Source organism: Mchenga conophoros, linkage group LG11, assembly GCF_057382185.1.
Source record: "Mchenga conophoros isolate Kocher_MC1m ecotype Shallow Benthic linkage group LG11, M_conophoros_male_GT1.1, whole genome shotgun sequence".
NCBI lineage: Eukaryota > Metazoa > Chordata > Actinopteri > Cichliformes > Cichlidae > Mchenga > Mchenga conophoros.
Genome location: NC_140536.1, coordinates 30854895 through 30880913, shown reverse-complemented (window position 1 = coordinate 30880913; position 26019 = coordinate 30854895). Strand labels below are relative to the sequence as shown.

General features: G+C 39.2%; 1 protein-coding gene across 4 annotated transcripts in view; it reads left to right on the top strand.

The window, feature by feature from the left end:
• The window catches only part of bbs9 (Bardet-Biedl syndrome 9), a 174599-nt gene extending 150738 nt beyond the window's left edge, over positions 1 to 23861 (top strand). For 3 of the 4 annotated variants that reach the window (XM_085292470.1, XM_085292469.1, XM_085292467.1), the window contains one exon: positions 21117 to 23860. In XM_085292470.1, the coding sequence (XP_085148596.1) occupies positions 21117 to 21445 (329 nt within the window). In that variant the 3' untranslated portion in view covers positions 21446 to 23860. Of the gene's footprint in view, positions 1 to 21116 lie in introns of all 4 variants that reach the window. The other variant, XM_085292468.1, reaches the window with a different exon arrangement.
• Positions 23862 to 26019: the final 2158 nt, after the last annotated feature.

Genomic DNA, 26019 nt, shown 5'->3' with positions numbered 1-26019 from the left:
CTTTTGATAAACTGACACAGTAGCCAGAAAACTTGATGGTGTTGTGTTTTGCAACTACGTTGGAGTCTGAACTTTCTTTGGTCTGGAGGTTTCTTTTCTGCGGGGTTCAAGAACTGTGGCTTAAATATAATTTGATTTCCTATTCATGAAGACTAGGAAATTAAAATTGCTACACCTTGGTATTCTATTTGAGTGAGCATGAAGATAAGCCATAGCACAAAAGCCTCTCTTCCATTAGTACCTACTTGGATTGACTCACCACAATTCACTGCGGCTCGACTCTGATCAACTGGTTTTTAATTACAATTGAGTACCACCTAATATGGGTGGTTTGTCGTCATTATAGCAAAGCAGCTGAGCTTCCTGTGACGTAATTAGTATGCGACACGAATGTTACAACAAAGATGGACATTAAGGAGACTATATACCTGCTGCTGGGTACCTGGTACAAGGTACTATGACCTAATAGAAAACCCTGACAGCCGTGGCGAGTCAGTCCTGGTAGGTACTAATGGAAAAGGGCCTAAAGTCTTGAGCACCTTCACCTAGGTTTGCATTGATGTCTTTTATCCCTAATGCCTATAGAGGCATGTAGCAGTTTGTCACTTTAAAATTGAAGAAAAATTGTGTGCTATGTAAATATCAACGAGAAAGGTATTGACTCATAAATACATTATGAGTCATATAATAGCACTTTGAACATCAAGCTAAAAGTTTTAAAAAGGCCACTTTATTCTACACCACCATCTGTCTGCTCACCAATGATGCATGCTCTGCTACATTTGTTATAAATGATGAAATGGCTCTGCTGGACAAACTATGTAGTCATACCATTTCAAAATCACCGTAAAGCCTCATTCATGGTCACTATGTTGGCTTTTGCGTATGCCAACTCTGACAGTCACTGCTTCTGCTGGCGCTTGAGGTGTGCAGGACTCACAGCAGTCTTCTCCTGATCAATGGGTGTTACTGCTCAGTAAAAAAAACAAAACAAATGTCAGTGCTGGTGCAGGAATGGAAGAATTTGAAACAGGAAGAGAAATAAGTTTTCTTTCAAAGTTTTTTTTCATTTCAATTCAGTTTTATCTATACAGCAGCAAATCACAACAGCAGTCAGTAAGATAACGACCTACAATAATATAGAGAAAACCCCAACAATCAGATGAGCTTCTACAAGCACTTGGTGATAGTGGATGGGAAAAACTCCCTTTTAACAGGAAGAACCTCCGGCAGAATCAGGGAGGGGCAGACATCTGCTGCAACCAGCTGAAATAGAGATAAAGGTTCCCTAGGTTGTAAACTTGTACACACAACAAACCAAAATGATGCCAAAGCAAGGCATGCCCCAGAAGTTGTGGTGTCTTTAATACGAGGATGGAAATGGTGAAAATAAGTGGTCCATTTTACTGCTGTATGTTCAGTAAAAAGAAGTTTTAATTTTGGAGCAGAAATGTCATCATAAATTACACAGACTGATAAGTTATTCTGGCTCTAATTGTTGGCCATACTAACCAGCTCTCTGGACTAAAAAGGCTCAGATACCCCACACAGTGCACATAGTGTGTATGTGATGAGGCTAAAATTAAAGCTAACGTTAAATTACAGATTAACGTCACTCTTCATTTGAAAACCAAAGTATCTCTCTCTCCAAGTTCTTGCTCTGCTACATTAGCAAATTGCCAGTGAGTCATTTTCGGTGTGTGGGCAGCCACACTGTGTGCCAGCCGAAGTAGGGTTGACAGTCTGTTTGTTCCCACAATTCCACATACTTCCTGTTTCCTGTTTAGCTCCCAACCTTATCTCAAACTATAAATTTAGTACTCTGCGTGAGACTGTGTGTATTTAGGCTTTTGCCTCCCTTGATTAGATTAGCTAAGGTTAAAATAAATTAGCCAAACAGTGCAAACAATGAGCTCAGTAGCACGCAGCTTTTGGCTCGTCTGTGTGATCTTTTGTTAAACTTATTTAAGGAATGGAGTGCGTTGTGCAGTTCTTTGTAGTTTGTCTGATGCTTTTTTTTTGGTATGTTTGAACGTATGTGAGGTGTTGTGAAATGATAGGATGCACGACTGGTTTGTTATGATGAGTATCCTTGGGCCAAAAGAGGACAGGCAGACTGCCAGACACTTCCCTCTACAATTAGACTACACTGGCCACAACACAAAACCTACACACCCTGGATACGTGCTGCAGTTACTTTTTATCTAAATCCTCACTTGTAGTATAAATACACTGCCATACACAAATGTAGATGCTGATCTGAGGTCTGAAATTTGCAACTTAAGCTTTATCTCTTCATGCTGATAAAACAAAATTTTAGGACACCTTCAGTTTCTGGACTGCTAGAGCTAAGCAGCAAAAAAGTAAAAATGTAGATGTCATGATTAGTGGGGTCATACTGCATCATTTGGTATCAATGCAATACATTTAAAAAGTAAATGCAGGGCCAGTATTGCCAACTGCATTTTAATGACCAAATAACTGACTGTGATTTTTGCTTTCTGCTGTTAATTTGTTAACACAACAAAATGCATTTTTCACAATTTTTCAGCTTTTGAAAATTTTACATTTACATTCCAGTTTTTTGTTTTTGGTTGGCCTGGAAATGATGTTGGATCAGCTTCTGTTGTTTCAAATGTGCATTTAAAATAAATTGCCTTGTCTTGACTTGAGTTGACACAAATGGAATGTTTTGAGGTGATTATTTTCAGTTCCACTGAAGTAAGTAATGCAACACGTTTCAGTGGTGGGAAATCATCTCCTAAAGTAAGACCTGTCATTACCAGTCACACTCTGAAAATTAACATTAAGTAATACTGAAGATCCAAGTCATGTGTCAAACATCAATTTCACCACTATATGAGCTAGCTGGATATTATTTGCCTCTCTGAAAGGGATCTGCCAGTGGCTTCTGCCTCTGTGCCAGGGGTCTGGGTCTGTCTAAAAGATTTTCCTCCGTTTCCTCTTTTTTCTCTTCACTCTGAGTTCTCTTTTTCATGTTTTCTTGTAAATTGTTGATGTTGCCACAGTAGCAAATAGCCTTCATACAGATGTCACTGCAGCATTCATCTGTCTGCTCAGCGTTGCTCAGTCATATTACAGCACAACAACAAAAAACAGCAGAGGAGGAAAAGGAGAAAAGTCTGCTTGGAGATGTGAGAGCAGCAGTGTTTGCACAGACCTGTCTACTTTTAATGAAACTGGAGCAACACATGGAATACAGAGAGAAGCCAAACTGTTGATCCCATCATTTCGTATCGATATGATATCAATACTAATGTTGGCACTGGTATTTTGGATTGATTCACTCACCCCTAGTAATCTCACATAATGTTTATAGTTATATCGAAAGTGGTCCAACACTGGAAACTTACCATTTATTGGTGAGCAGGTTCTTTTTCATTTCCTAGCCCAGACCAAGAGGATTTCAGTACGAAAACCTAACCAAATAGTTTTTTTGTTCTTAAACCAAACCAGTGAGTTATGTGTAAGATAAAGGTCATGATGGGACATCAACCAGCGTTTTCTGTCTAGCTATCCAACCACGTCAACAAAGATTTTGCACTTCTTTTAAACATGATTATTATCTCTCAGCAGCCAGTATAGCTGCGGCCAGAGCTTTAAAGCAACAACACTAAAGGATACCTTGTGCATGCTGGAAAGACTGTGTTGGGCCAATTTATAATATCAGCTAGCTATGTTGTTTAAACACAGCTCCTTATAGGAACACCAGTAGCTATTAGTGAGTGACAATTAATAACATCATGTAAGGCACTTTCTTCTACCTAAACATAAACTATTGCTGCTGTATGTCATGCAGTAAAGTAATGCTTTTCTGGTGAGGTGTTTTTTTTTATTAAAAAAAAGAAGAAAAAAAGTGAATTTCCTTGAAAAAGATCATCAGATATAAACATTGCCAGCATGAGATTTCACTGTGTAACAGGAGCACATAACTGTAAATTTACCAGGTGTGTGCTTTATGCTTGTACTGACAGAAGCATACTTTGGTCAAATGTGTATTTTTCTGCAGGTGTGTGCATGGGTGGATCTGAATGTGTGGGTTGTATTCATTAAATTTGGCCTTGTTAGTTTGTGCATGATGTATGTGTGCGTTTGTGGAATGCAGACTGCCACCAGAGCCCAGATTTACTGGCGGAAACACACTGCCAAGAGCAGGAGTGGTCAGATTAATCACTTGTCTGTGTGTTTACAGTTGCAGCCATTGTAGAAGTTGCCCTTAGATGCAAAACTGCTCTGAGAAAACAAAATGTTTCTCTTAGGTTTTAATGCATCTTTCACAAATTTTCTGCAGTCTTTCCGAGTTTGTATATTTTGGTTTGTCTCGAAGTTTGACTTTTCCATAATGCTATTGATTTATGACAGAATATTAATTCCAGTTGCTTTTTTTGTCAAGTTGTCACTTCACTTTGTGACATAGTTTCAATATCTGTGTAGATGTTCTGCATAAGAAGTAGTGCTTTATGCAGTATTTTTCCATCCTTTTGATGCAAATTGTGAGGTGATCAGAAGTCAAAAAGAATACAGTGCAGTGTGCAAACCCTGAACTGGAGTATCATCAATGCAATCCTGCCATATTATAGGAAGGAATCACAAATAATTATACAGCATTACTACAAGCCCAGACATACAGTGCATTTTCATGGCATTATCACATTATCTTTTACCTCTACAAACTTTTGCACGCTCCTGTTTTTTAATGGTGACGATGAGAGAAGGTAGATGTGCTAATGGACAGTTTTTAGAAAAGACAGTGAAACTGATTTTGCAAAGATTCATGAAAATTTTTATTTCTTTAATTATTACTATTATTTTATTTATTTATTTATTTGCAGAAGCTTGTTTTAAATATAGAAGCAATGAGGCATGGCCTGCAAGAGTAGCCAGTGTAAATGTGTGTGTGTGGTATGTGGGTGTGGCTGACTTACTTTGAATGTGTATGCAAACTAAAAGTGAGCACATTCTGTAGTTATACATCCAGCGTAACCCTGCCTGTGTGTGTAAGTGTGCACAAACTCTGGTGACCAGTATATTTTTCTGGATCACTTAAACACTTGAACCACCCACAGTCACACCTGTGGTAACAGGAAATTTGATGAGTTTGCCAAAGATGTGGAGATTGTAAACTCACTGTTTGACCTTCTTGGTATTTTTTTTTTCACTCTTTTCCACTCATTTCTGCTTCTCAAACGCTGGTCTTAGATGAGAGTGGCTGTAAACCAACAAATAAGTTACTAATGTAAAATATTTGCTTCATTTGAGTGCTGTGGAACTGAAAATAAAAGTTGCAGCACAGTGATAGTGTAGTCAAATGATGTGTATATTATATATGCACTTTAATAATTACCATCATACATCAATTTCAAGAATGAAACAAACATATATACTAGGCAGCTTTTTATACATGCTAAGAAGAAGCAGACACTGTATATTCATTAATTAAATATATATTTATATCATCATTTTTTTGCACCTTTTCTGCAAAGTGACAGACGTCTCCGTCTGCATGAGTAGGTTAAAATGGTTCTTCTACGTCTCAGACTCATGCTAATTGACAAAAGTATAAGGTCTGTGATGTTTGACCTTCAGCACTCTAATGATGCTGAAGTTGACTAAAAGTCTGTGATAATTAATTATAAATAGCCACTTTTATCTAAATTATTGCATTTACAATCAGCTGTGATGTTCCTGCTTCTGTTTACAGTATGGCTCACGTTCACAGCAGTGGCCGTGTTGTCGGCTGTTTTGAACTGTAATTACAGGGCTGCAGCAACAATTTACATACAACTGAGAGTTTGCTGGTGTGGAGGAGATAGCAGGAGAGAGAGAGAGGGAGAGAGCAATGAGAGGAAGCAGAAGGGGAGGAGGAGGGAGCTCAAACTGAAGCGTGAAAGTAAAGAGTGAGCAAAGTTACTGTGTGATTACACAGTGGAGGATGTTTGCTACCTGTGTGGTCATGTGTGTAAATGTGTATGTGGCCTCCACGACACCCCCATGGCAATGAGAACATCACAGTGTTTATATCAGCTTAATTGATTCTCACCTTTTTACTAAGCTAATGTTGTGTGTGTGTGTGTGTGTGTGTGTGTGTGTGTGTGTGTGTGTGTGTGTTTCTAAGGTAAAATGTCATTAAAATAAGTGACTACCTCTGAAATTATATTGAGCATTACTTAAAGTATGTTTGTGGAATTAATCTGGTGTGTTTGTGTGTTTATGAAAGAGCCCCATGTGTTTCTTGTAAGAACTTTTCCACCAGTTAATTCCCTGGAATAAAGTGTGTTTGCAGTAAATTTGGTGTGTTTGCGCGCACGCGTCGGTGAGTGTATATGTGTGTGGACTACGTGCGGTTTACTAATGCTGGGTAAATCAGTCAGACATAATTTTGGCAAACTTTATACCACACAGAAATTCACACAAACACAGTGTGTGAAGGATCCCTGAACAGTTTGCACTCACACTGTCAGTCTGTCATTTATGATGTTTTATTTGGCCTTAAGGAACTGAAAACCGTAGAAAAATATTAAATTACCATGCAATAGAATGAAAACAAGCTTCTTTAACATGTGTCATATTTTGAGGCAGAGCAAGTTCATCTAACTTTACTTCAAATGCAGTTTTTTCTTTTTTTTAATAAGTGCAGTTGGTAATTAAAAATCAGGTAACACTTCATAAGATTCTCAGTTTATTCACTATACAACCAGCTAAATGTGCAATACAGGGAATTACCTTACCTTTAAAAGAGTGTCTTCTTTAAAGAGATTCCTATGGTCCCACAGTTCCATAAGAACCTGTTGTTTTGTATACTGGAATTTGAAATTTACTAGATTTCAATTAGACCATTTTTAGCAATACTTGATAGAAAAGCAATCAGTTATCAAAATTATTACTGGTCTTTTTAGTACTGATGTTTATTTATTTATTATTACCTTAGGTCATAGTTTGGAAGCCATAGTGGTTTAAAACTAAAGTCTTTGACTGAAGAATGAAAGTGTTATGCGGGCATTTTTGAATGCTTGTGGCTTTTGGTGAGAAAAGAGAGCTGTCTGAGCTCTTGTTTTCAAGAATAAAGCCTCTTTTGTTTTTAATCAGTGGGAGTCATAATACTTTGCATTTTCTCCCTTTCCTTCTTTCCTGCCGGAGATGTGGCAAGGTAAAATGTATCTTCAGCAGGGGAAGTTAAGTGGATGAGTAGGAGGACAAATGGTGGTTTACCACAGTACATTTAATAAACACATGCTCACCGAGCCAGAGCTGCTGCAGCGTCTAAAAGGAAACCAAACAGGTGCATATATGGAAGGCAAAGAAGGAGGTAGGAGGAATGGAGAGAGACAAAGAAACAAAAAATAAAACAGGTGAACAAAAATGCAAAATGGAAAAAATGGAGTAGCCACGAGAAAAGGAAGGAGGCTGGAATTGAGGATTAAAAAAGAGAAAGAAACACAAGCAAAGAAAAGTAAAAGATGAGGGAGAAACCGGAGGGTAAAAGGTGGTGGGCTAAGGAGGATATGAGATTTTAGGATAAGAGAAAGAAGGAAGGAGCACACTCTCCCTAAGCTAACTCTCCCTCACTGATGAGGATCATGTGATATCCTTGAATGCATCAGAACATTTCCTACATGGATGTTATTTTGTACTGTGTTTTGAATTTTGTTTCCAGGCTGAAGAATACATTTATCTTTTTACTGCGGTTGTTTGTTTTCATGGTAGTATTTTTTTATGACAGACTAGTTATGAAGTCACAGTTTTCCCACGTTAATTGTGTGCGTGGTGTATGTGTAATACATTTCCATTGCTGCGGTTTATTGTGCGTAAATATGTGAGTATGAAAGACTCTTTCAGCATTTAATTTGTAGGCACTCAAGCGGTTTTGTGTACATGTTGTAAAGTCTACCTGTATATACACTGTGGTGTCCCTCAGGTCCTCAGGGGTCTTTCAGCTTGGTTGGGAGGTTGAGGAAGAGGGTGTCTGTGTGCAGGGTTTCCCCCAGCAGGGTGCTCTGTCTGTGGCTAGCCAGCCTGGGTGTTGCCCCTTCCTCCCTCCGCTTTGCATGAGTGACAAGGAAAACACCGAGTGCCCTGAAATATGAAAAGGTCTCAAAATATCTGTAAATATTTTTTTAATTTGTTTCAAGAGAAGCCAAGGTCACAGCCATGCTGGTTCTGCTCTTTCCATTTATATTTCACATGGTGGGAGTTTCACTGATGCTGTCACCCAGGAGAGACTTAGTGTGGGGGCACTGGCAGGATAAGCTGTAAATTTAACATCTGTGAGGTGAAATATTAGAAATACAAGGGTTCTTAATGGGTTCATGCCCATGTCACAGACTGTCAAAAACAAAACTAAACAAAGAACTACTGAATGAGATACTGAAATAAATAACAATGATCCCGTCAGATATGATGTAGAGATGGCAGCAGCCATGATGGATTTTGATAATATATTGTCAGGGGAACTTGGCTCCTATCCTTGGTGCCTTTCCCTTTATCATCACTTGTTGTGGCAGTACTGCAAAGGTGGGAGCAGAAAACACAGATAAGTCCAATTGCTGCAGTCCATCACTCCCATTCCTGTGAATGAGATATCTCAGAAATGCCTTGAGGGAATTTTATAATGTCTGACACAAACATCAACTTGAACTCAAAATTTCTAGCATTCAGTAGTCAAAGACTGTGACTTAAGAAAAGCCTTTTTGTCCATAAATTAAGGATTCAGGCACTTGAGAAATAAAATAACCCAGAAATGTAATAGGATAGTTTCAATGTGATAATCATAATGTTCTGAAAAGAAATTGTTTTCGCCATAACTCAGAAACAGAAGGGGAAATTGTGATTCCATAGATCTTCTGTGCTGCACCTTTTATGATTTGTGCAAAGCATTCGTGTTTTAGAGTTTGTTGCACACATTTTTATTTGAAGCATACCGTCATTGCTTCACAAACCACGTGAACCCATACAAATCATCTAGCTAGTTCAAGTTTTGATTCAGATATATTTCTATCAAAAATCAAAATTTGCCTCAGGAAACTTCTCCCATTACCAAAAAAATGATATAAGCTACCACTTGACTGGCTGGTTCAGGCATGCAGCTGCAAAGCTGTAATTCAAGTTTTAGTGTTAGTATCTGTAATATTAAACATCTCTGCCACTTGGATAAACTTGTTGAGAATAGATCCAATCCAACAGACCGCTTTACAGCAAATGGAAAAAAGCCCACTATGATACAGTGTTATTGTTTCAGATCAAACTGGCTTTTAGCCGTACTGTTGATGCCAAATAGTTGGGAAAAATTACCTTGTGAAACAGTTTAATCTCTTAATGGAGGGACTGTAAAGATACTGCGCAGCACAATTTTTGGAAACATGGACATGAAGAAGAACAGATTGTACAAGAAAGAAGTCACCTGTCATCGTTACTCTCCACTGGATTTAAGAAAATTATTATTTTTTTAAAATGTTCCATTATACACCAATTTTAATATTATCTCAGCATAACAAGAGCACTGTTCCTCTGTGGGCACTGCTAAAATTATACATTCAGGAAGACTCCTGATTATCACTTTATCCACTGCATACCAGCTTTTTCTTTGGAACCTTAATAGAAAGACTGAGTGACAAAATAATTATTTAATATCTAAAACCTGTGAGATTCTGGTTACGAATTTAATCGTTTCTTCAGTAACTACATATTATTTATGTGTTTCTGGGTTGAACAGATAGTAAGAAAGCTCACGTTTCATCGCCCTGTTACATTCACAGTGTGAACATGTGTGTGTCAGTGTACAGGGCTTGACCAGACTGGCTGTTTTCAAATGCACATATTATATTTTTAACAAATGCACACTGGGCATATTTTTGTCTGCGTAAGTGGCATGAATGTATCAATGTAAAGGACTGTGCTTATAGAAAGGATTTTGAAAGTTTCTTACCCGTTTCTGTGCCTAATCTGGTCAAATCATTAAATTCAGTGAAAGAATCCGCCTGTTGTCAACATTTTAGCTGCATCTTTGCTCAAAGACATCACATCTGACACAACAATCTTTTTCTATGGGTCTCTCACTTCTCTTGCCTATGGCATGCCACTAGATTCTGTTTTGGGCCCTTACGGTTTATAGCTGCTCCCTTTTTAGCACATATCGAGCATTTTAAGGACGTTAATTCAGCTGTGTGTCTCTTTAGGACCCAAGTTAAAGATATTTTATAGGTTCTTAGACCCTATTAAACGTTGGTAGCAGACAATTTTCTCTCACTTAATATTTAAATAACAGAAGTCCTTGTTTGTGCCACTGACAGACTTGTGTCTAAGGTAATGGAAACCTTGGGTTCTCTTCCCACTTTTGCTAGATCTTCTGTCAGGAACCAGGTCGCTGAACATAATTTTTTTCACTTATAAGATATTTTAGGTTTTTGGTTTACTTTTGGGTTGCTATTTGTTGTTATGTTTTTAGCATTCTGTCGTAAAGCACTTGAAAGGATACTTTATTCTACTTTCCAGTGTCTACTAGCAGCCATGGTAGACCAAGGATTTGCCATTCATCACACTGGGCTGGACTAATGCTGTTGACAAGCTGTTGTCAAGCAATGTGGTGCAACATGGCCTGTTCTCACTTGTTTTTGGCAACACCAAGGAATGACAAACAAATGCAGGAACATCCTGAATCATTTTTAGCTTGCGCCACTCCAATCTCAAGGCCCGCTGAAGCGAGTTTATTTGAAATGATGAAATTTGGGTGGATATGTTGGTCTCTAGTGACTGGAAAATCACACCCACTGGAAATCAATTTAGGTAGAGTCAATGTTAGACTGCAGATGGAAACAGTGTGTAAGGAGTTGACACCTCTGGTTGATATCAGTCTAGAATTGTGTGTAATTTTAGGTACACATGTCTATGCAATACTTTAAGAAGGACATCTGACAGAAAGAAGTCCTGATCTCAATGCAATCCATTCATTATACACATCATTGCAAAGAGATCCACAGGACTTTGGCGTGATCTCCAGTTACCTTGAAAATCTTTGTGCAAGTGTAGAGTTGATAAAGTTTGACAGAAGTATGAATATGAAAATAAAGTGTAAAATGATTTAGGTTTTTTCTCTTTGTTCCACATGCAAAAACGAACTAGACAAGTTCTTGTTGCGCTATTTTTGTGTGCTGACTGTGTGTGTAGATGGTATCCACCTTATATATATACTGTGCATGCGGGTATTTGTGTGTGTGGGTGTTCAAACACTCTTCAGGGATGAACTGTTGTGTCTCAGAACAGAACAATGGGCAGAACAAAACATCAAAGCCAACACATACAAACACTAGATTTTGCATCCTATGTTTTTGGAGTGTTTGTGTTCACATATGCAAATTGTCATCATGCTTATGTGTGTGGGTCGTGACATATGTTCATACGAGATGTGTTGCAAACTGAGCTTATGTGTGTATGCGTGTGTGTGTGTGTGTGTGTGTGTGTGTGTGTGTAAGTTAGCCAGTTTTGTAAATGCCCTTTCTGATGTGGTTGGCTGTATTTAAGGCAGAGTGCAGAGAGTGCCGAGGAAGTTGACGGAGGCGTGTATGTGTGCATCTGTGTGTTTGTGCGAATCAGTCCGTGTATGCGAGGGACAGAGAGGAAGAGATTTTGTGTCACCACCAGACTTGGAAAACTTCATGTCCTTTTGTATCAGGCCAAAAGGCTGGTTCTTCGGCCTGGCCACTGTATATTTTTCTGTACATTATGTGTGTGTTTGTGTGTGGATGTGTGTGTGCCTGCATGCTGGTTAGTGGCAGGGCGTAGCTGAGCAGAGAGAAAATATCTTAGCTGACCACGGGAATGAACCCACCCACTATACCACACCCAGAGAGAGAGAGCAAGCAATGGAAGCAGCAGCCTCAGTCAGTCTTGCTCTCTCTCTCTCTCTCTCTCTCTCTTTCTCTCTCTCTCTCTCTCTCTCTCTCTCTCTCTCTCTCTCTCTCTCTCTCTCTCTCTCTCGCTCTATAAATCTTTGTCTCTCATTTCTTTTTTCTCTTTTATTGTCTCATTTTAAAAACATGAATTACCATCTTCCTCTCTGTCTGTGTCTCTTCCTTAATTCATGCTGTTATTACACAAACCTCAGCATTTCCCTTTCTTTTCCAGTTTTCTTTAACTCCCATCTCCCCTCTGCTCTGTTTTTTGCTCAGTAATAAATGTACTAATTCCATATTAATAAATCTGTGAGGGTCTAAGTCCCTAACTGATGTGCAAATAAATAAAGTAGAAAAGTAGCTTAGGTGGTTTATGCTGTTCAGAATAACACATTTTTGCGAGTCAAATCTTGAAACTAGTTTGTGTGACCTATCTGACAACATATGTGTCCATTGCTATAGCAAATGCCCAAATTTAAAGTAACAATAGTATTTTAAATCCCACCTGTTGCCTGGTTAATAATCCTCATCAACAATTTAACTGTAAGATGACATAGGCACTCTGCAACTTTTCTTATATGGAAAATAACCAGAATACAACCAGTTGAGTCAAGTCAACTACTACAAAGAGAAGCAGTGCATGTGAGTTGGCTTCATTGGTGCAGACTAACTCAGATCAACTGTAATGTGTTGACAGTCTGTCTGTGTTTATAAATTAGGCAGTGATTATTTGCAAACCTTCACCAATCTGTCTGCAACTGGTTGTAGTCAATCTAAGTCAGACTGCAAGTGGAAACAAATTGCCTCCCACCTGGTGACCTGTGAAACTGCGTTGTGATAGAAAGTGGTTGCCAAGAGGTTGAGAGTGCAATGCAATCACTGGACAACCACTTATTTTTTCTAGTCCCAAAGAGGTTGGCCTTTTATTTTTACTTCTTTATTTAAATTAAAACTATTTATACTCAATAAATGATTTATAGGGATTAAGATTTTAACCACAGGTTCACTACTCCTTTGTCTGCTTGAGGAATATTTATAGCAATATCATTTGGTGAAGACATCCTCCATCATCACGTGAATAACAGTCTACAGTAATAGCCGGTCTGTGCCCGTGTATAAATGACCAGTTTCTCATAAATATGTGTTCTTTTTTTCTTGCAAAGACATTTTGTGTTTGTGTGTGTAGTGCTCCATGGGAGGTGTAGTGTATGGCTCAGTCTTAGCTGAGCTGTCAGTGGTCTGCAAATACACACATACACCCACCAATGGAAAGGCCTGTTGTGCTTCAACAGCACATTCCACACCAAGAATAGTATTAAACACTGCCTGTCCAGCTGCTGTCAAACTCCTCTCTCTCTCGCTGACTTTTCATTGCTCTTAGTCTGCTTTTTGTCTCTTCAGTAGAAAAATTATGTTGAAATCATAAAATGAAGCTGATTCTGACCAAAGTAGTTTACATGATGCTGCTTTTCTCATACTGGATGTTGGTTAATCCCCTCATTTTAACCAATGTCTGTAATATACCATTTTAGCTTTTCCCCCCTCACTTTAAGTAAACTTTCGTCTTATTGGCTGACCCTCATTAAACAAAAGGTTTGGACAGCTGGTAGGAGGGGCTTATGTGCTCACAAGCAGAGCAGTATATCAGTGATATTCACACTTTATGACACCCTAAAGATGCAAAGGTAGAGAAAGTTACCTTGAAATTGAGGGTCTAGAGCAATCTGAATCCTGACCATTTGCCTCGGAGGAGATACCTGCACAGACGGAAACATACAAAAGAAAATAAGGAAAAGCAAAGTTTTAACCCTCTAAAGAGGAAATAAATTAGTGCACCATGTGTAAGTCAGTAAATCTGTTTAGAGTGTTTAGTGTTTTTGTATGTTCTGGCTTGTGAATAATATTTTTAAATGATTTTTCTGTCTTTTTCTGTCTTATATGTGTCGCATTTCTCGTGTCTCACACTATCGTTTCCCCACAATACCGACCACACAGCTTTGTTTTTCAACTTCACATAATCCTGTTGTGTCCTATTCTACCGCCTTGTCTGGAAGGTGCAAACGCGCACACACACGGACACATATGAGTAGGCATACACACTTACAAATGCACACTTGTAGACACACACTCCACCACAGATCCAATCAGTCAGCACTTGGCCCTCTCTTTCGTACACACTCTGCAGAGTGGATTCTGTAAATCAGCAGGTTTCTGCTGCACTGTCCTACATGCTGACGGGGTCGGGATGCGGGCGATCTGTGCGGCCTCCTCTATTTTGACTACGGCTGCCTGCAGATGAATGCAGAGTCGTGATCCGTCGCTAACATGTGAAGCCAGGCAGAACATGTGGGCTTTGAACATGGTGCAGATAGCGTCACTCCCCTTATCTAATCAACACACTGACTTTTGTTGCTGTGGTTTTTGTTTTTGTTCCGTGAGGAACAAACAAGTGTTGCATTCTAAACTCCGGTGGTGAAGCACATTAATGTACAGAAAGCAGTGTCATTCAGAACCTCATTAGGCAGGGTAGTCAAGGCACTTTAGTTTTAGCAAGCACAATCCTACAACCCGGTTCCCACAAAAAGGGACCTACAACTTCTGTGTACAAGCTCAAGCTTTTTTTCAAGCTCAAAACTGCTCAAAACTGCTTACAGTGTGTGCAGTGGTGACCCTTTTGTCAAATTTGCTGTTGCTTATGAAGGACAGAACATACTAACACTAGTGACATCATGTGTACAGTGTAGTTTTCCACACTATTAAACACCTATGCAGATGATTTAAACCCATTACTGATCTTTCTGTGCTAGCCATACATTTAACTATTTCGTCCTTTTTTGTCTTTAATAAATCCACTAACGATCTTTTACTTTGGTTTTAAAGAATGAAGAGGCTAAGAAAAGACACTAAAGAAAATGACTTTATATTCCAAAAAAGTTCACCTTCCTGTTCTATACCAGCTGTGTAGAGCACTGAAAGCTGCCCTGTACCATCCAGCAGCTTCCCTGCAGCAGCTGGGTGTTCACAGAGTATTGCTCATTCAGTTTTCCCATCCACAGTTTATCATGGGATTTGAACTGGCAACCACAAACCCAAATCTGAGTAATATGTGTACAAAAAAATGATTTCATGACACAAGAATAATCATGCAGCCGAGGTTAAGTTACCACAATGGACCAATAAACAGTCTTTGTTCAAATTAAGATGTTCTAAAATGAATTTGGAAATATGGAAACCCAAACTAGGGTTGGAGGGGACGCGCCACTCCATAACTTAGTTACATAGGACCTACTAAAAAAACCACACAAAGGCAATCATGTCATTAAGGAACCTAGTTTCTGCATTATTTCTTTTTTTTCTTGCAGAAAAGTGTGTTCTCTAAAATGAAACACCTCCTAAGTAATTTGGTAGAATACTATTAAAATAGATTTTTTTCCCCTAATGACCATTCGGTCTAACCAATGATGTGCAATACAAGAAATATATTACCCCTGGTTTCCTGCCAAACAGGTCCCATCCAGACACAGCTGTAGCAGATTCACATGGGGTTAAAAAAAAGGCTGTGACTGTTTAAGTTCTGACAAAAACCACCAGGCTTTCCAGGTAGCTCGTGTCCCATGCAAAAAGGGCTTAACGTCACTTCGATCCTCGTGGCTATGAGTGATGTAGAGTACACGTTTCTTCATTGTTTAGTCTGCACACTTCCACTTTGTTAGTTTGTTGAAGTAGCAGACTGACAAGATGTGACCTGACCCCTTTAGGTTTCCATAGAGGAGGGGAGCTGACTTCTTGTCTTACAACGTCAATGTTTATCAACTCCTTGCTACTGCTCCCACAAGGATCTGGCTTTACACACACTTTTATTTCCTGCTTTGAGAGTACAAATGAAAACCTAAGACAGGACGGTGGTTTTCATGAGAGCTGGAAAATGGTTTTGACATACAAATGCCTGGAAGGTTTCCACAGATTTGCTTGCTCTATTTTTAAAGTGTTACAAAGAAGTTTTATGCTTCAGACTACATGAAAGTATCCTCTGTCGTTGCTGTCACAACTCATACTGACTATGACTTCCTGTTCATTAACATTTTTGTAAGACCTGCTTTTTTGTGAATACGGAAATGAGACTCAAAAACACTGGCATCAGAAAACTGAAACCACGCTTTAAAAAATGAAGTGATTCAAGATGGCAGATGAACAAAGTAAAAAATTAACAGCACTAAATCTATTATAGTCGAACTTTAATGAAAAAAGTGTTGTGACAGTGAAGCATACATGATAACAGGAGTAAACTGTAAGATGCATGCAAAATCATTTTTAGGGAACTGTCCATTCAGCACCACAAAACTATAACAGAAGCAAAATAAAGTGGTATGTTGGTCATTATTAGCTGTTAGCTTTTATACAAGTATGGACACGAGGTGTTTCAGAAGTAACAACAAAGTGCACCACAGAACTGCAGAAGATTTGTTTTGGGTCATTTGGAAAGTTTTATCTTTCATCTTCCCAACTTAGACTTACTGTATCTGACCTGCAATTTAAAAAAAGAAAGAAAGATAAACACAAACTGAATTTTGAATTTGTTTTTGTCAAAAGAAGTTGAAGTGTCCTAATTCTTTCACAGATAACAGGTTTCCCATTTTACATGATTGCTAGAAGCCGAATTTGTTTACAAAGGAACATTTTCTTTCTTCCTGCTTATCTCTATCCATGCAGTAAGTTTTGGTTTTAGTCCTGAAGTAGCCAAGATATGCCTTCACTCACGTACTACGAGGTAAATTTTCACAACAGTGAAAAATGATAGACATCTCAATACCTAGAACAAAAAATAAAATCTGTCTGGCTAGATATTTCCAGCTTTCTGCTAAGCTAGAACCCAAGTTAATCTTTTTAATCACAAAAGAAAAACGTTAAATTGCTGGGTGGCCCAACCTTTTTGTAATTCAATGTATGACCTATTTGCGCTGTGAAAACAAACCTAAGAGGTAAGGACTGTGGACCTTTGACACCAAACATATCAGGGTTTGACCCATGCCTCACATGATGATTGTTTGCGTGCGTTCTGACTTCATCTGTAGCCACAGATTTACCATCAGTGTTAATCTGAACGGACAATATTGGGTTAAATTGTGAACTCTGACTTCAAACAGAGATGTTTGACCCAGGTTTAAGACTTGGGTGCTACTAGGCTTAGTTTCAGGCTGAACTCAATTTCCTGTTAATGGTCAAACCATTTGTACTGACATTTTGTCTTTTGTAGCCTTTATTCATCTAGAGAAAAACCAAACATTTTTTGTAAAACATTTTTTTCAAGTGGTTTTTCTTATGTTGGTGATGATCTTTATTCTCAAATCTTAAAAGGATTTTAATTAAATTAATTTTTCATTGTGACCTTTTGTAGAATATATCCATTAGATGATACATAAGCCATTCCGTCCTCATATTAATTTGATTAGAGGAGAACCATGCTGCGAGGGTAACATCTACAAACCAATAAAAGGTTAAAGTCAGCCCACATAAATCAACTTACCTTAAATTTTTTTAATGTGATGGCCATGGTCATGCCATAGGACAGTGATCCCACCAAATCTACAACAGAATGGGGAAAAAAAATCAACAAGTTGCTTGATTCTTTGACGTTTTTAGTCAAACTTCAGGCCTCAGCATGATTTAAATGCTGTGGCAGGACACTTAGGGAGATTTGCATAAATGAATATCTGCAGAACTCAATCAAATGAAGCAGCGTTATAAAAAAGGTCCAAAATCCCACCATGATGTAAGAGATTGATAAAGTCGTACACAAATGATTTTTTTCCAATTACTGCTGCAAAAGGTGGTTCTACAAGCTCCTGGCTTTCATATACAAGCACTGATACGCTTTGCCTAAATGATGGGAAATTTGTCATAGGCATCTAACTTTTCGTGAATAACTTCTTGTTCATTAAAAACATTAAAATTAAAATGCTAAAAAATCATTTAAAGGTCAACTTCACTCTTGCCGTCTGCAGAGAGTCTCTATTCACATGAAATGATCTCTCAGACCCAAAAATGTGCACATAAGAGATACAGATGCACATGTGCAACACGGGCGATCGTGGCTCAAGAGTTGGGCGTTCGCCTTGTAATCGGAAGGTTGCCGGTTCGAGCCCCGGCTTGGACAGTCTCTGTCGTTGTGTCCTTGGGCAAGACACTTCACCCGTTGCCTACTGGTGGTGGTCAGAGGGCCCGGTGGCGCCAGTGTCCGGCAGCCTCGCCTCTGTCAGTGCGCCCCAGGGTGGCTGTGGCTACAATGTAGCTTACCATCACCAGTGTGTGAATGTGTGCGTGAATGGGTGGATGACTGGATATGTAAAGCGCTTTGGGGTCCTTAGGGACTAGAAAAGCGCTATATAAATACAGGCCATTTACCATTTACAAGCACAGACTGGAATCTGTTGGCTCAGCTGCTGATGAATGATGTGGAAGAAAGTGTGTTTGCAATGCTAGCCAGATAGTTACCATCCAGTTGGGATTAGGTGGTCATTACAGGATTACTCCCATCAGAGACCCCAATGCTGTTGATGCACATGAAAATCATTGATTAGCGCATAGTGTCTTTGGCGTAGCACACCTGCAAAAACACAGATGTGTACATGTTTTCTGCTATTTTCACATGCATGTGCTTTCTCTCTGGTCTTTATTTCTTTATAGCTGCAGTTCTTAGATAGAGACACACCCTCACCCAACATTTCTTTCATGTTGAACTATAAAACTTCTGAGGTCACTGAGAGAGGCGGAGGGGGAGAATTTGCATGCCAAAGTGGAAATTTGCTCTTTTGCAGAACAGTTTGCGGTCAGCTTTCTCTCTGTTTGTGCTTCCAAATTATTTGTTCTCACTTGTTCTGTAGAAGCCGATAGATTTTGTGCATGTTAGAGCGTGAAGTGGATCGGCACAGTTAAGGGGTTTTGTGGGTTTTTTTGGATCTAATTAGACCTGGTTGGGTGGGTGTACTTAGAAACACAAGCTGCTTAATCAACCGCCTCACCCATTAAACAGTTCAACAGAGACTCAAACAATGAAGCTGCAGACCATAACGTCTAATGTCTTATCATCCATGTGTGTTTTCAATTTTCTTGCCTGTGTGAGCAGATTTAGCAATTAAAGGAAATTAGCCACTTTTGACTAATATACAAAACAACATACTTAAGATATGAAAAAGACACCAAACTACCGATTCTAGTCATTAAGAGATTTAAGGTATTTTAGCCAAAGTCAGTTCTTTTTTATTGCATTAATTTGTTTTTAGCACACACCGAAAGCCCGGTGCGTGATCTAATGGATTAATTTAAATGTAAAGTGTGATTTTATAAAAAGATATAGTAAAAACTTTTCAGCTATTTGCAGCACACACAGACACCCATCTGCCACACACACACCCACACACATACTACCAGAGTCTCTCTTTCTTAAGCCCTAGACGATGGACTGTCTGATTAGAACTTCTCTCTGGAGTCTGTGAACATGCGCAGTCTTTAGGGAGCAGTCTGTAGTCTCCACCACATACATGCAAAGACAGATTCATCCACACACGTAAACACTGGCAGATATTCTAAGAGGTAGCTCTTGTGTGTGCTTCCATACGCACGCAAACACAGTGAGATACCAGGCTGTAGTCTCCAGTCTGAAAAACCCTCTCCATTCTCATGGAGATAAGAAGCGTGTCTCTTTGTTGGCAGACGCCCGTACCGTTATCACCTTATCAGAAAGCCAATCCAGCGAAGGCAGCGCTGCAGAGTGTGTGTGCGCATGTGTGTGAGTGTCTGTGTGTCTGTGGTTGCAAGGGCCCACCCTTGACTCTAGTTAAGTGGGGGTCCTTTGTCATGCAGCAGGTGCTGTTGTCAGTCAATTTGTCTTAATTTTAAAGACCCGTGGGAGTTGCAGTGTATTTGCATCACTCTGTTAAAACACAGGCTGATTGGGTAAACGTTAATTAATCCTCATTCTTACTCCTAATGGACTTAAAATACAACCCATCTAAAGTTGTCTGAGAGAATCTGTGGCCCATTAACATTTTGAACAGCACCATTGTCTTTGCGTGTGTCTACATGGCTAAATCCCTTCTTCTTCTTTATTCTCTTTGCAGTTTGTAAACAACAAAACTGCATCTAGGCCACCACCTGTGGGAAAGCTGCTCCAGTCAGTCCTCTCTACAACATTGTGGTCACAGATTCACTTTATAATTTTTATTGTCATATTTTTCGGCTCCTGTTGTCAGACAGCAGAAAAACAATTATCCTGGCATGGATCCGCTGCCACTCTGATCTCATCTTTGTTTTATAGCATTAGCATCATCATCTTAAAGCAACATCAGCATAACCCCGTATTATTGTAATAGCTACACTGAGTGTTTGACTGAACTGGTATTTAAAATGATAGATGCTGGATGTTTTTTTCACATTAATGCTCACTAGTACCATTATGCCATTATTTTGGGGGTTCCTTATACCCACTAAACCATCAGGGGTTTTAGGATTTTTCTAACAATATAAGTGCAACTAACTTTGTTAAATGAATAATATAAGTGCAACTAATAGTTTCACTTATATCGACATGGTTTTGCAAAATAATACAATTACTACTTTTGCTCGTCTTCTGTTTTATTTCTAATCCGTCTCATTCATTGCATTTAATAATTTAACAGTCTTAAACAACTGTGCCTGCAGTTTAATTCCTCTGGCTGCAGGCCCCTTGTTAACTGCAGCCACATGGATGGATTTAGGACTGTTTTTTGATCTTAATTCAAAAGTGAGGATGGAAAGAGCTGCCTTCTTGCCTAAAATCAAGGGTTTAAACTTGCTATGATGCCAAGATTGGCCTTCATGAGTTAGTTGAAGTGAGAATAAATAAGTGACAATTCAATTTAGACTCAGCTTAGCTATTAATTAAGACTTTTTGGACCTAAGAGTCAAATCAAGCTTAAATTTACTATTTGTGACCTTCTGATCTTTCAGACCAAACCTCTAGCCATCTTTTTTATTACCCTTCTCTGACGCTTGGGTCACGGTGACAGCAGGCTTCTACAGCTCTTCCCAGGCTTCCCTTGTCACTCTCAACTTCGGCATCACTTTGGCTGAGACCTGATACTGAATGTGATGAATGTAATGTTTTTGAATAAAGAAGTAGAGATATTAAATCATATGTAAGAAAATTTACATATTTTTTATTTTCTTCTCTAGAAAAAGAGAAGAAAGAGGTGTCCAAGGAACCATCAGAGGCGAGCGTAAAAGAAGAAGAGCCGATCAAGGAGACAAAAAAGGAGAAGAAGGAGTCATCCAAGGAGAAGAAGGAATCCAAAAAGGAGTCAACTAAAGAGCCCAAAGAGGAGGCAAAGAAGGAGTCCAAGAAGGAATCATCTTCTTCCAAGGAGAAGAAGGAGTCATCAAAGGAGAAGAAAGAGAAGGAAAAAGAGAAGGAAGGGAAGGAGGCAGGAGACAAAAAAGTGTCCAGGAGATCATCAGTTAAAGTGAAAGAGAAGAAGAAGGAGCCAGAGGCTGCGGAGGGTTAATAGAAACAGTGCGATAACATAATATGCACACACATACAGAAACAAAGCATGTCTAAACAGCATATACAGATACAATATGCACATCTGGGGGCTCGTACATATAAATATACATGTGTTTATATACAGTTCACATTTAAACATATACAAAGCCATGTAATTCAATCAGACACAAATACACATTTATATTCAGTATACACAATAAATACAGTAAATCGACTCAGTCAAGGTCACATGTCTTAGCAGCAAAACAGTTTCCTCCTATTGGGATATTTACATGTTCTAGTAATAGCTGATCTCAAAAACACACACACTCTGCTGATCCACCACATCCAGTAGTTTTACTGTGCCCACGGAGAGTGAGGAGGAAGGCAAAGTTGTCCTCCTCTCAGACATTTTGCTGACTTTCTCCTTCCGCCTCAGCAGCAATTGAACCCACAGCCCAGTACCTCCCTAATCCCCAACCACGCCCCGGCCCACGCTTACTTCTGGCTGTGACGTCGCACCCGCCTTGTCGCCCCCTCGCATGGCACCAGGCCTTGCCTGAGCCTCCCCCGTCTGTCCACTAAGAATAAACCGCCTGAGACGTTCAGCCATCCTGCTGCTTCCGGGTAAATCAAGGCCACATCCTACATTTGGTTCCGTCGCCACCCCCTCCGACCTGGGGTTTTATTTTTTTAAAGCTGGGATACTCAAGGACATGCGGTGGCTGATGGACACATAATTGTTGCTGTGGGGTCGAACCTGAGACTGTTTTTGCATGATGGAAACCAACAGGGTGTTTCCTGAAAAAGCGGCGTGGCAGTCCAGAGTCTACACGGCCAGTTTAATACTCCAGCCTTTTCTGCTCATCCTTAAATAGTCAGGAACATTGTGAAGGGCAGGCTGGTTTTAACAGCTGCGTACAGCAATGTTATCGCAAGATGTTTGCACCAGAGCAAGAAATGTCTTACTGCACTGTACTAAATGATGTCAAAGAGTTAGTTCATTTACAGTAGAGCAACACTGCATATTGTCTTACTTTGGGTCGTGTCTTGTCTTTGTAAAGTAGATGTGTGTGTGTGTGAGTGCGGAGGGGTTTCCAAAGATGTCCGACAGCACTTCTGTCTAAGTGCATAGGTCCCTTTACATTTCATAGTCAGAAACATCTTCTCTTTACTCTAAACACCACAAATGCAACCATGTTCAAACATTTTAACAAATTTCCCACGTGTGGGACTAATAAAGGTTATCTTATCTTATCTTATCTTATTTTTGAATTATCGAGTCAAAAAGTATGCATTATTTAGGCACCAGGAGAGGGAAGTTTGAAAAGAATATACAATATAAATAGAGTTAGCCAGTCCTCATAAAAAGACGCAAAATAAGATAATTACAGAGGCTCTTTGGTGAGTTTATCATACTGGAACTGGCATGTACAGACTGGTGAGTTTATTGGTCAGCTTAGAATTTAAATGTCTGTACTGGCTGATCAAATTTACAGCATACTGTATGTGCAACACTGAGCTTGAAGGGTGGAGATGCGAATCTGTCTGGACAGTTGAATATAAACCAAAAAGCCGTTCACTGAGTTTTTTCCCCAGACGAAACAATCACTACTTGTTAAAACATATAGTTGCGTCCCTGGTTTAGAGATTTATAAAACAAATATGTGATATTATATTGTAATATATAATTTTGGACACACTCACTCATACAAATCCACTTAAAACGCATATATTTAATAGCTTTGAGCTATATTTAAGTCAGAATTGAAGCTTATAGACTTCAGCCATATGATCTGTGCCAGCAGCAATCCCAGCGGCTCTGCACTCCTCTACAAGTCAACTGTAAGCATCATGTCTTTATGTTTAGTTTCAGCCCTTCTGTCTGCTGGGAAATTTATATTTAGTTTGTATTGTGTAACAGAGTCCCTGTTTGCAGCAGTGCCTACGGCTACTGCTGACTGATCTGATCAAGAAATGACATAGTAAGGGTGTATATCTTATTTTTGTATGTAAATATTTTAAAATGTAAACTTTGAGCAGAGGTAAAAACGGATCAGCCGAAACCAGCATCAGCTCATCCTTGTCAAGAAGGACAATTAGGTTAAGTTTGTGCTGTTATAAAGGGTTCCCAGTGAACACAAGGTACTACATGGCAATGTTTTGAATACCTTGAATGTTTATAATGTACATTAGGTTTTGTAATTGTTGTATTAGTGGTGCAGATTTACCAAGCTCTCGTTCCGAGGTTGCTTTTTGTAGCCACAGTTCATTTAAAAAAGAAAGTTTCTGTACTCCAGAATAAGTCACGACTTTGTCATTAGTCTGCAGCAGGTGCAAGATCACCAACGATGTGAATGAAATAAACCATGTTTATGAATGTTTACTAATAAAAGTAGTCAGCTGTAAGTTATCAAAGGTAGTGCTGTAATTGTGTTTGGTGAACTTTTAATGTTTATACATGCGGTGTGATTTCCGTCTACGGTGCCCCCTCCCTATAATGCCGTTCACCTTTCGCGTTCTTGCTGTTTCGCGGATTTTTTTGTGTGCAATTTCGCATGCTTTTTTTTACAGCGCATTGTGTTCTGCGTCCTCATTGGCTGTAGACCACTGTCAATCAGTCTCCTCCATGCCATGTCTCCTGTACAGTACAGAATGCGTTCAGCTTGTCGAATTTACATAAATCTGCGATCACTAGCAGTATGACTCTGAAGTGCTGTACTGCATATTTATAAATTTCCCCCCCAACAAACACAACAATGTAGATGAAACATTTTGCACCTGCGGTAGCACCCAAAAGGCAGAGGAAGATGCTAACTATCTGTGATGGACCGAGCAGCGAAGGAAAACATAATTGGTTAAATCATGCAAAAAGAATCAAAATCTTGGGCCAATAAAAGAGGTCAAAATAACAGAACTCTACTCAAAGTTGACAACAATACTGATTAATTCTGAACCAAACCAGTTATTCATTGTCCTGTAAATTAATTCCTATATTTAAAGAAAGACAAATGTGAACGCAATGTTATGTATAAGCCTCTACACTAACATGGTGGATATTACCAGCGTGTGGCTGTAAGTGCAGCCATCACACTATCGCACAACAAGCTGGACTTCTGGACATGCTAAAGGAAGGTAGGAGTTACTGTATTTTTCAGATTATAAGGCGCATTAAGCGAAACAAAATAGCCAGATAAGTCAAACTTTACTCAAGTCATTGTTCTTGCTTCCTTCACTTCCGTACCATTGATTCATTAATGTTGTATTCTCTTACAGCTGCTCCATTGCCATGTTCGGGACCTGAAAACAGGGTATGATCTTTAGTTTCATTCTATAATACTGGACTTATTTTTCTACAAAGGTTTAAACTTTAAAAGTGTTTAAACAAGAGAGAAAAGTGTGCACATGTTCATGCCTGTCTGAGAAAACTGTATAAAGTGTGTAGTGAGGGGTTTGACAGCCGTAAAACATCTATAATAATTGTAAAAAATAAAGTTGGCTACTTTGCGGATATCACCTATCGCGGGTTATTTTTAGAATGATAAACAAGGGACCACCGTATATTTGTCTTTGCTCTCCTTGTGCAGTAATATGGTCAAAACATGTCACTGAGCTGAATTCTTCTTTGCAGAAACACAACAACAGTCATTTTTCTTCCTGCAAGGAGAAGTTCTCCACTACTCTTCCTTTGGCGCTGAAGCTGTAAGTAGATCATAACTGTTAGAAATTTCCTGGATTTCAACACCAACTTTTTTTCAGCTTCACAATATTTAATGACTTTTTAGTATAAAACAGCACATTTAAAAAAACAAAGAAAGTTCCCATTTCCGCAGAAAAATAATACCAGTTTCAATAGCGTGTCACAGCTTTTCATCGGTCAGACATCCAACGTCATTACAAAGAAATACACTGACATGGCTTCTTCATTCAACCTTTCTTTCTTTGGTGTGGTATGGTAGACCATGTGAGATGGGTTTGTCGGTACAAAGGCTTCAAAACTGACTGTGATTCAGACTTCTGGTTCAATTAGCAGCTCATGTTCATTCTAATTGGGGCGATCGTGGCTCAAGAGTTGGAAGTTCGCCTTGTAATCGGAAGGTTGCCGGTTCGAGCCCCGGCTTGGACAGTCTCGGTCGTTGTGTCCTTGGGCAAGACACTTCACCCGTTGCCTACTGGTGGTGGTCAGAGGGCCCGGTGGCGCCAGTGTCCGGCAACCTCGCCTCTGTCAGTGCTCCCCAGGGTGGCTGCGGCTACAATGTAGCTTGCCATCACCAGTGTGTGAATGTGTGTGTGAATGGGTGGATGACTGGATATGTAAAGCGCTTTGGGGTCCTTAGGGACTAGTAAAGCGCTATATAAATACAGGCCATTTACCATTTAATAATGTTGCAAACATTAGATAGTTTCCACATTTTACAAAGGCATCCAGTGGGGTCAGTCATGCCATAGTTTGGCACCATTTCTAAATTACCCCAGGCATCTTTTTCTGCATTCTGTATTTCTGCATATCAGATAACATACATACATAATAAGTTGTTTTATTTTAATTTAGAGGTCTATAGCTATGGTGTAATTATAACCACTTTTTTATAT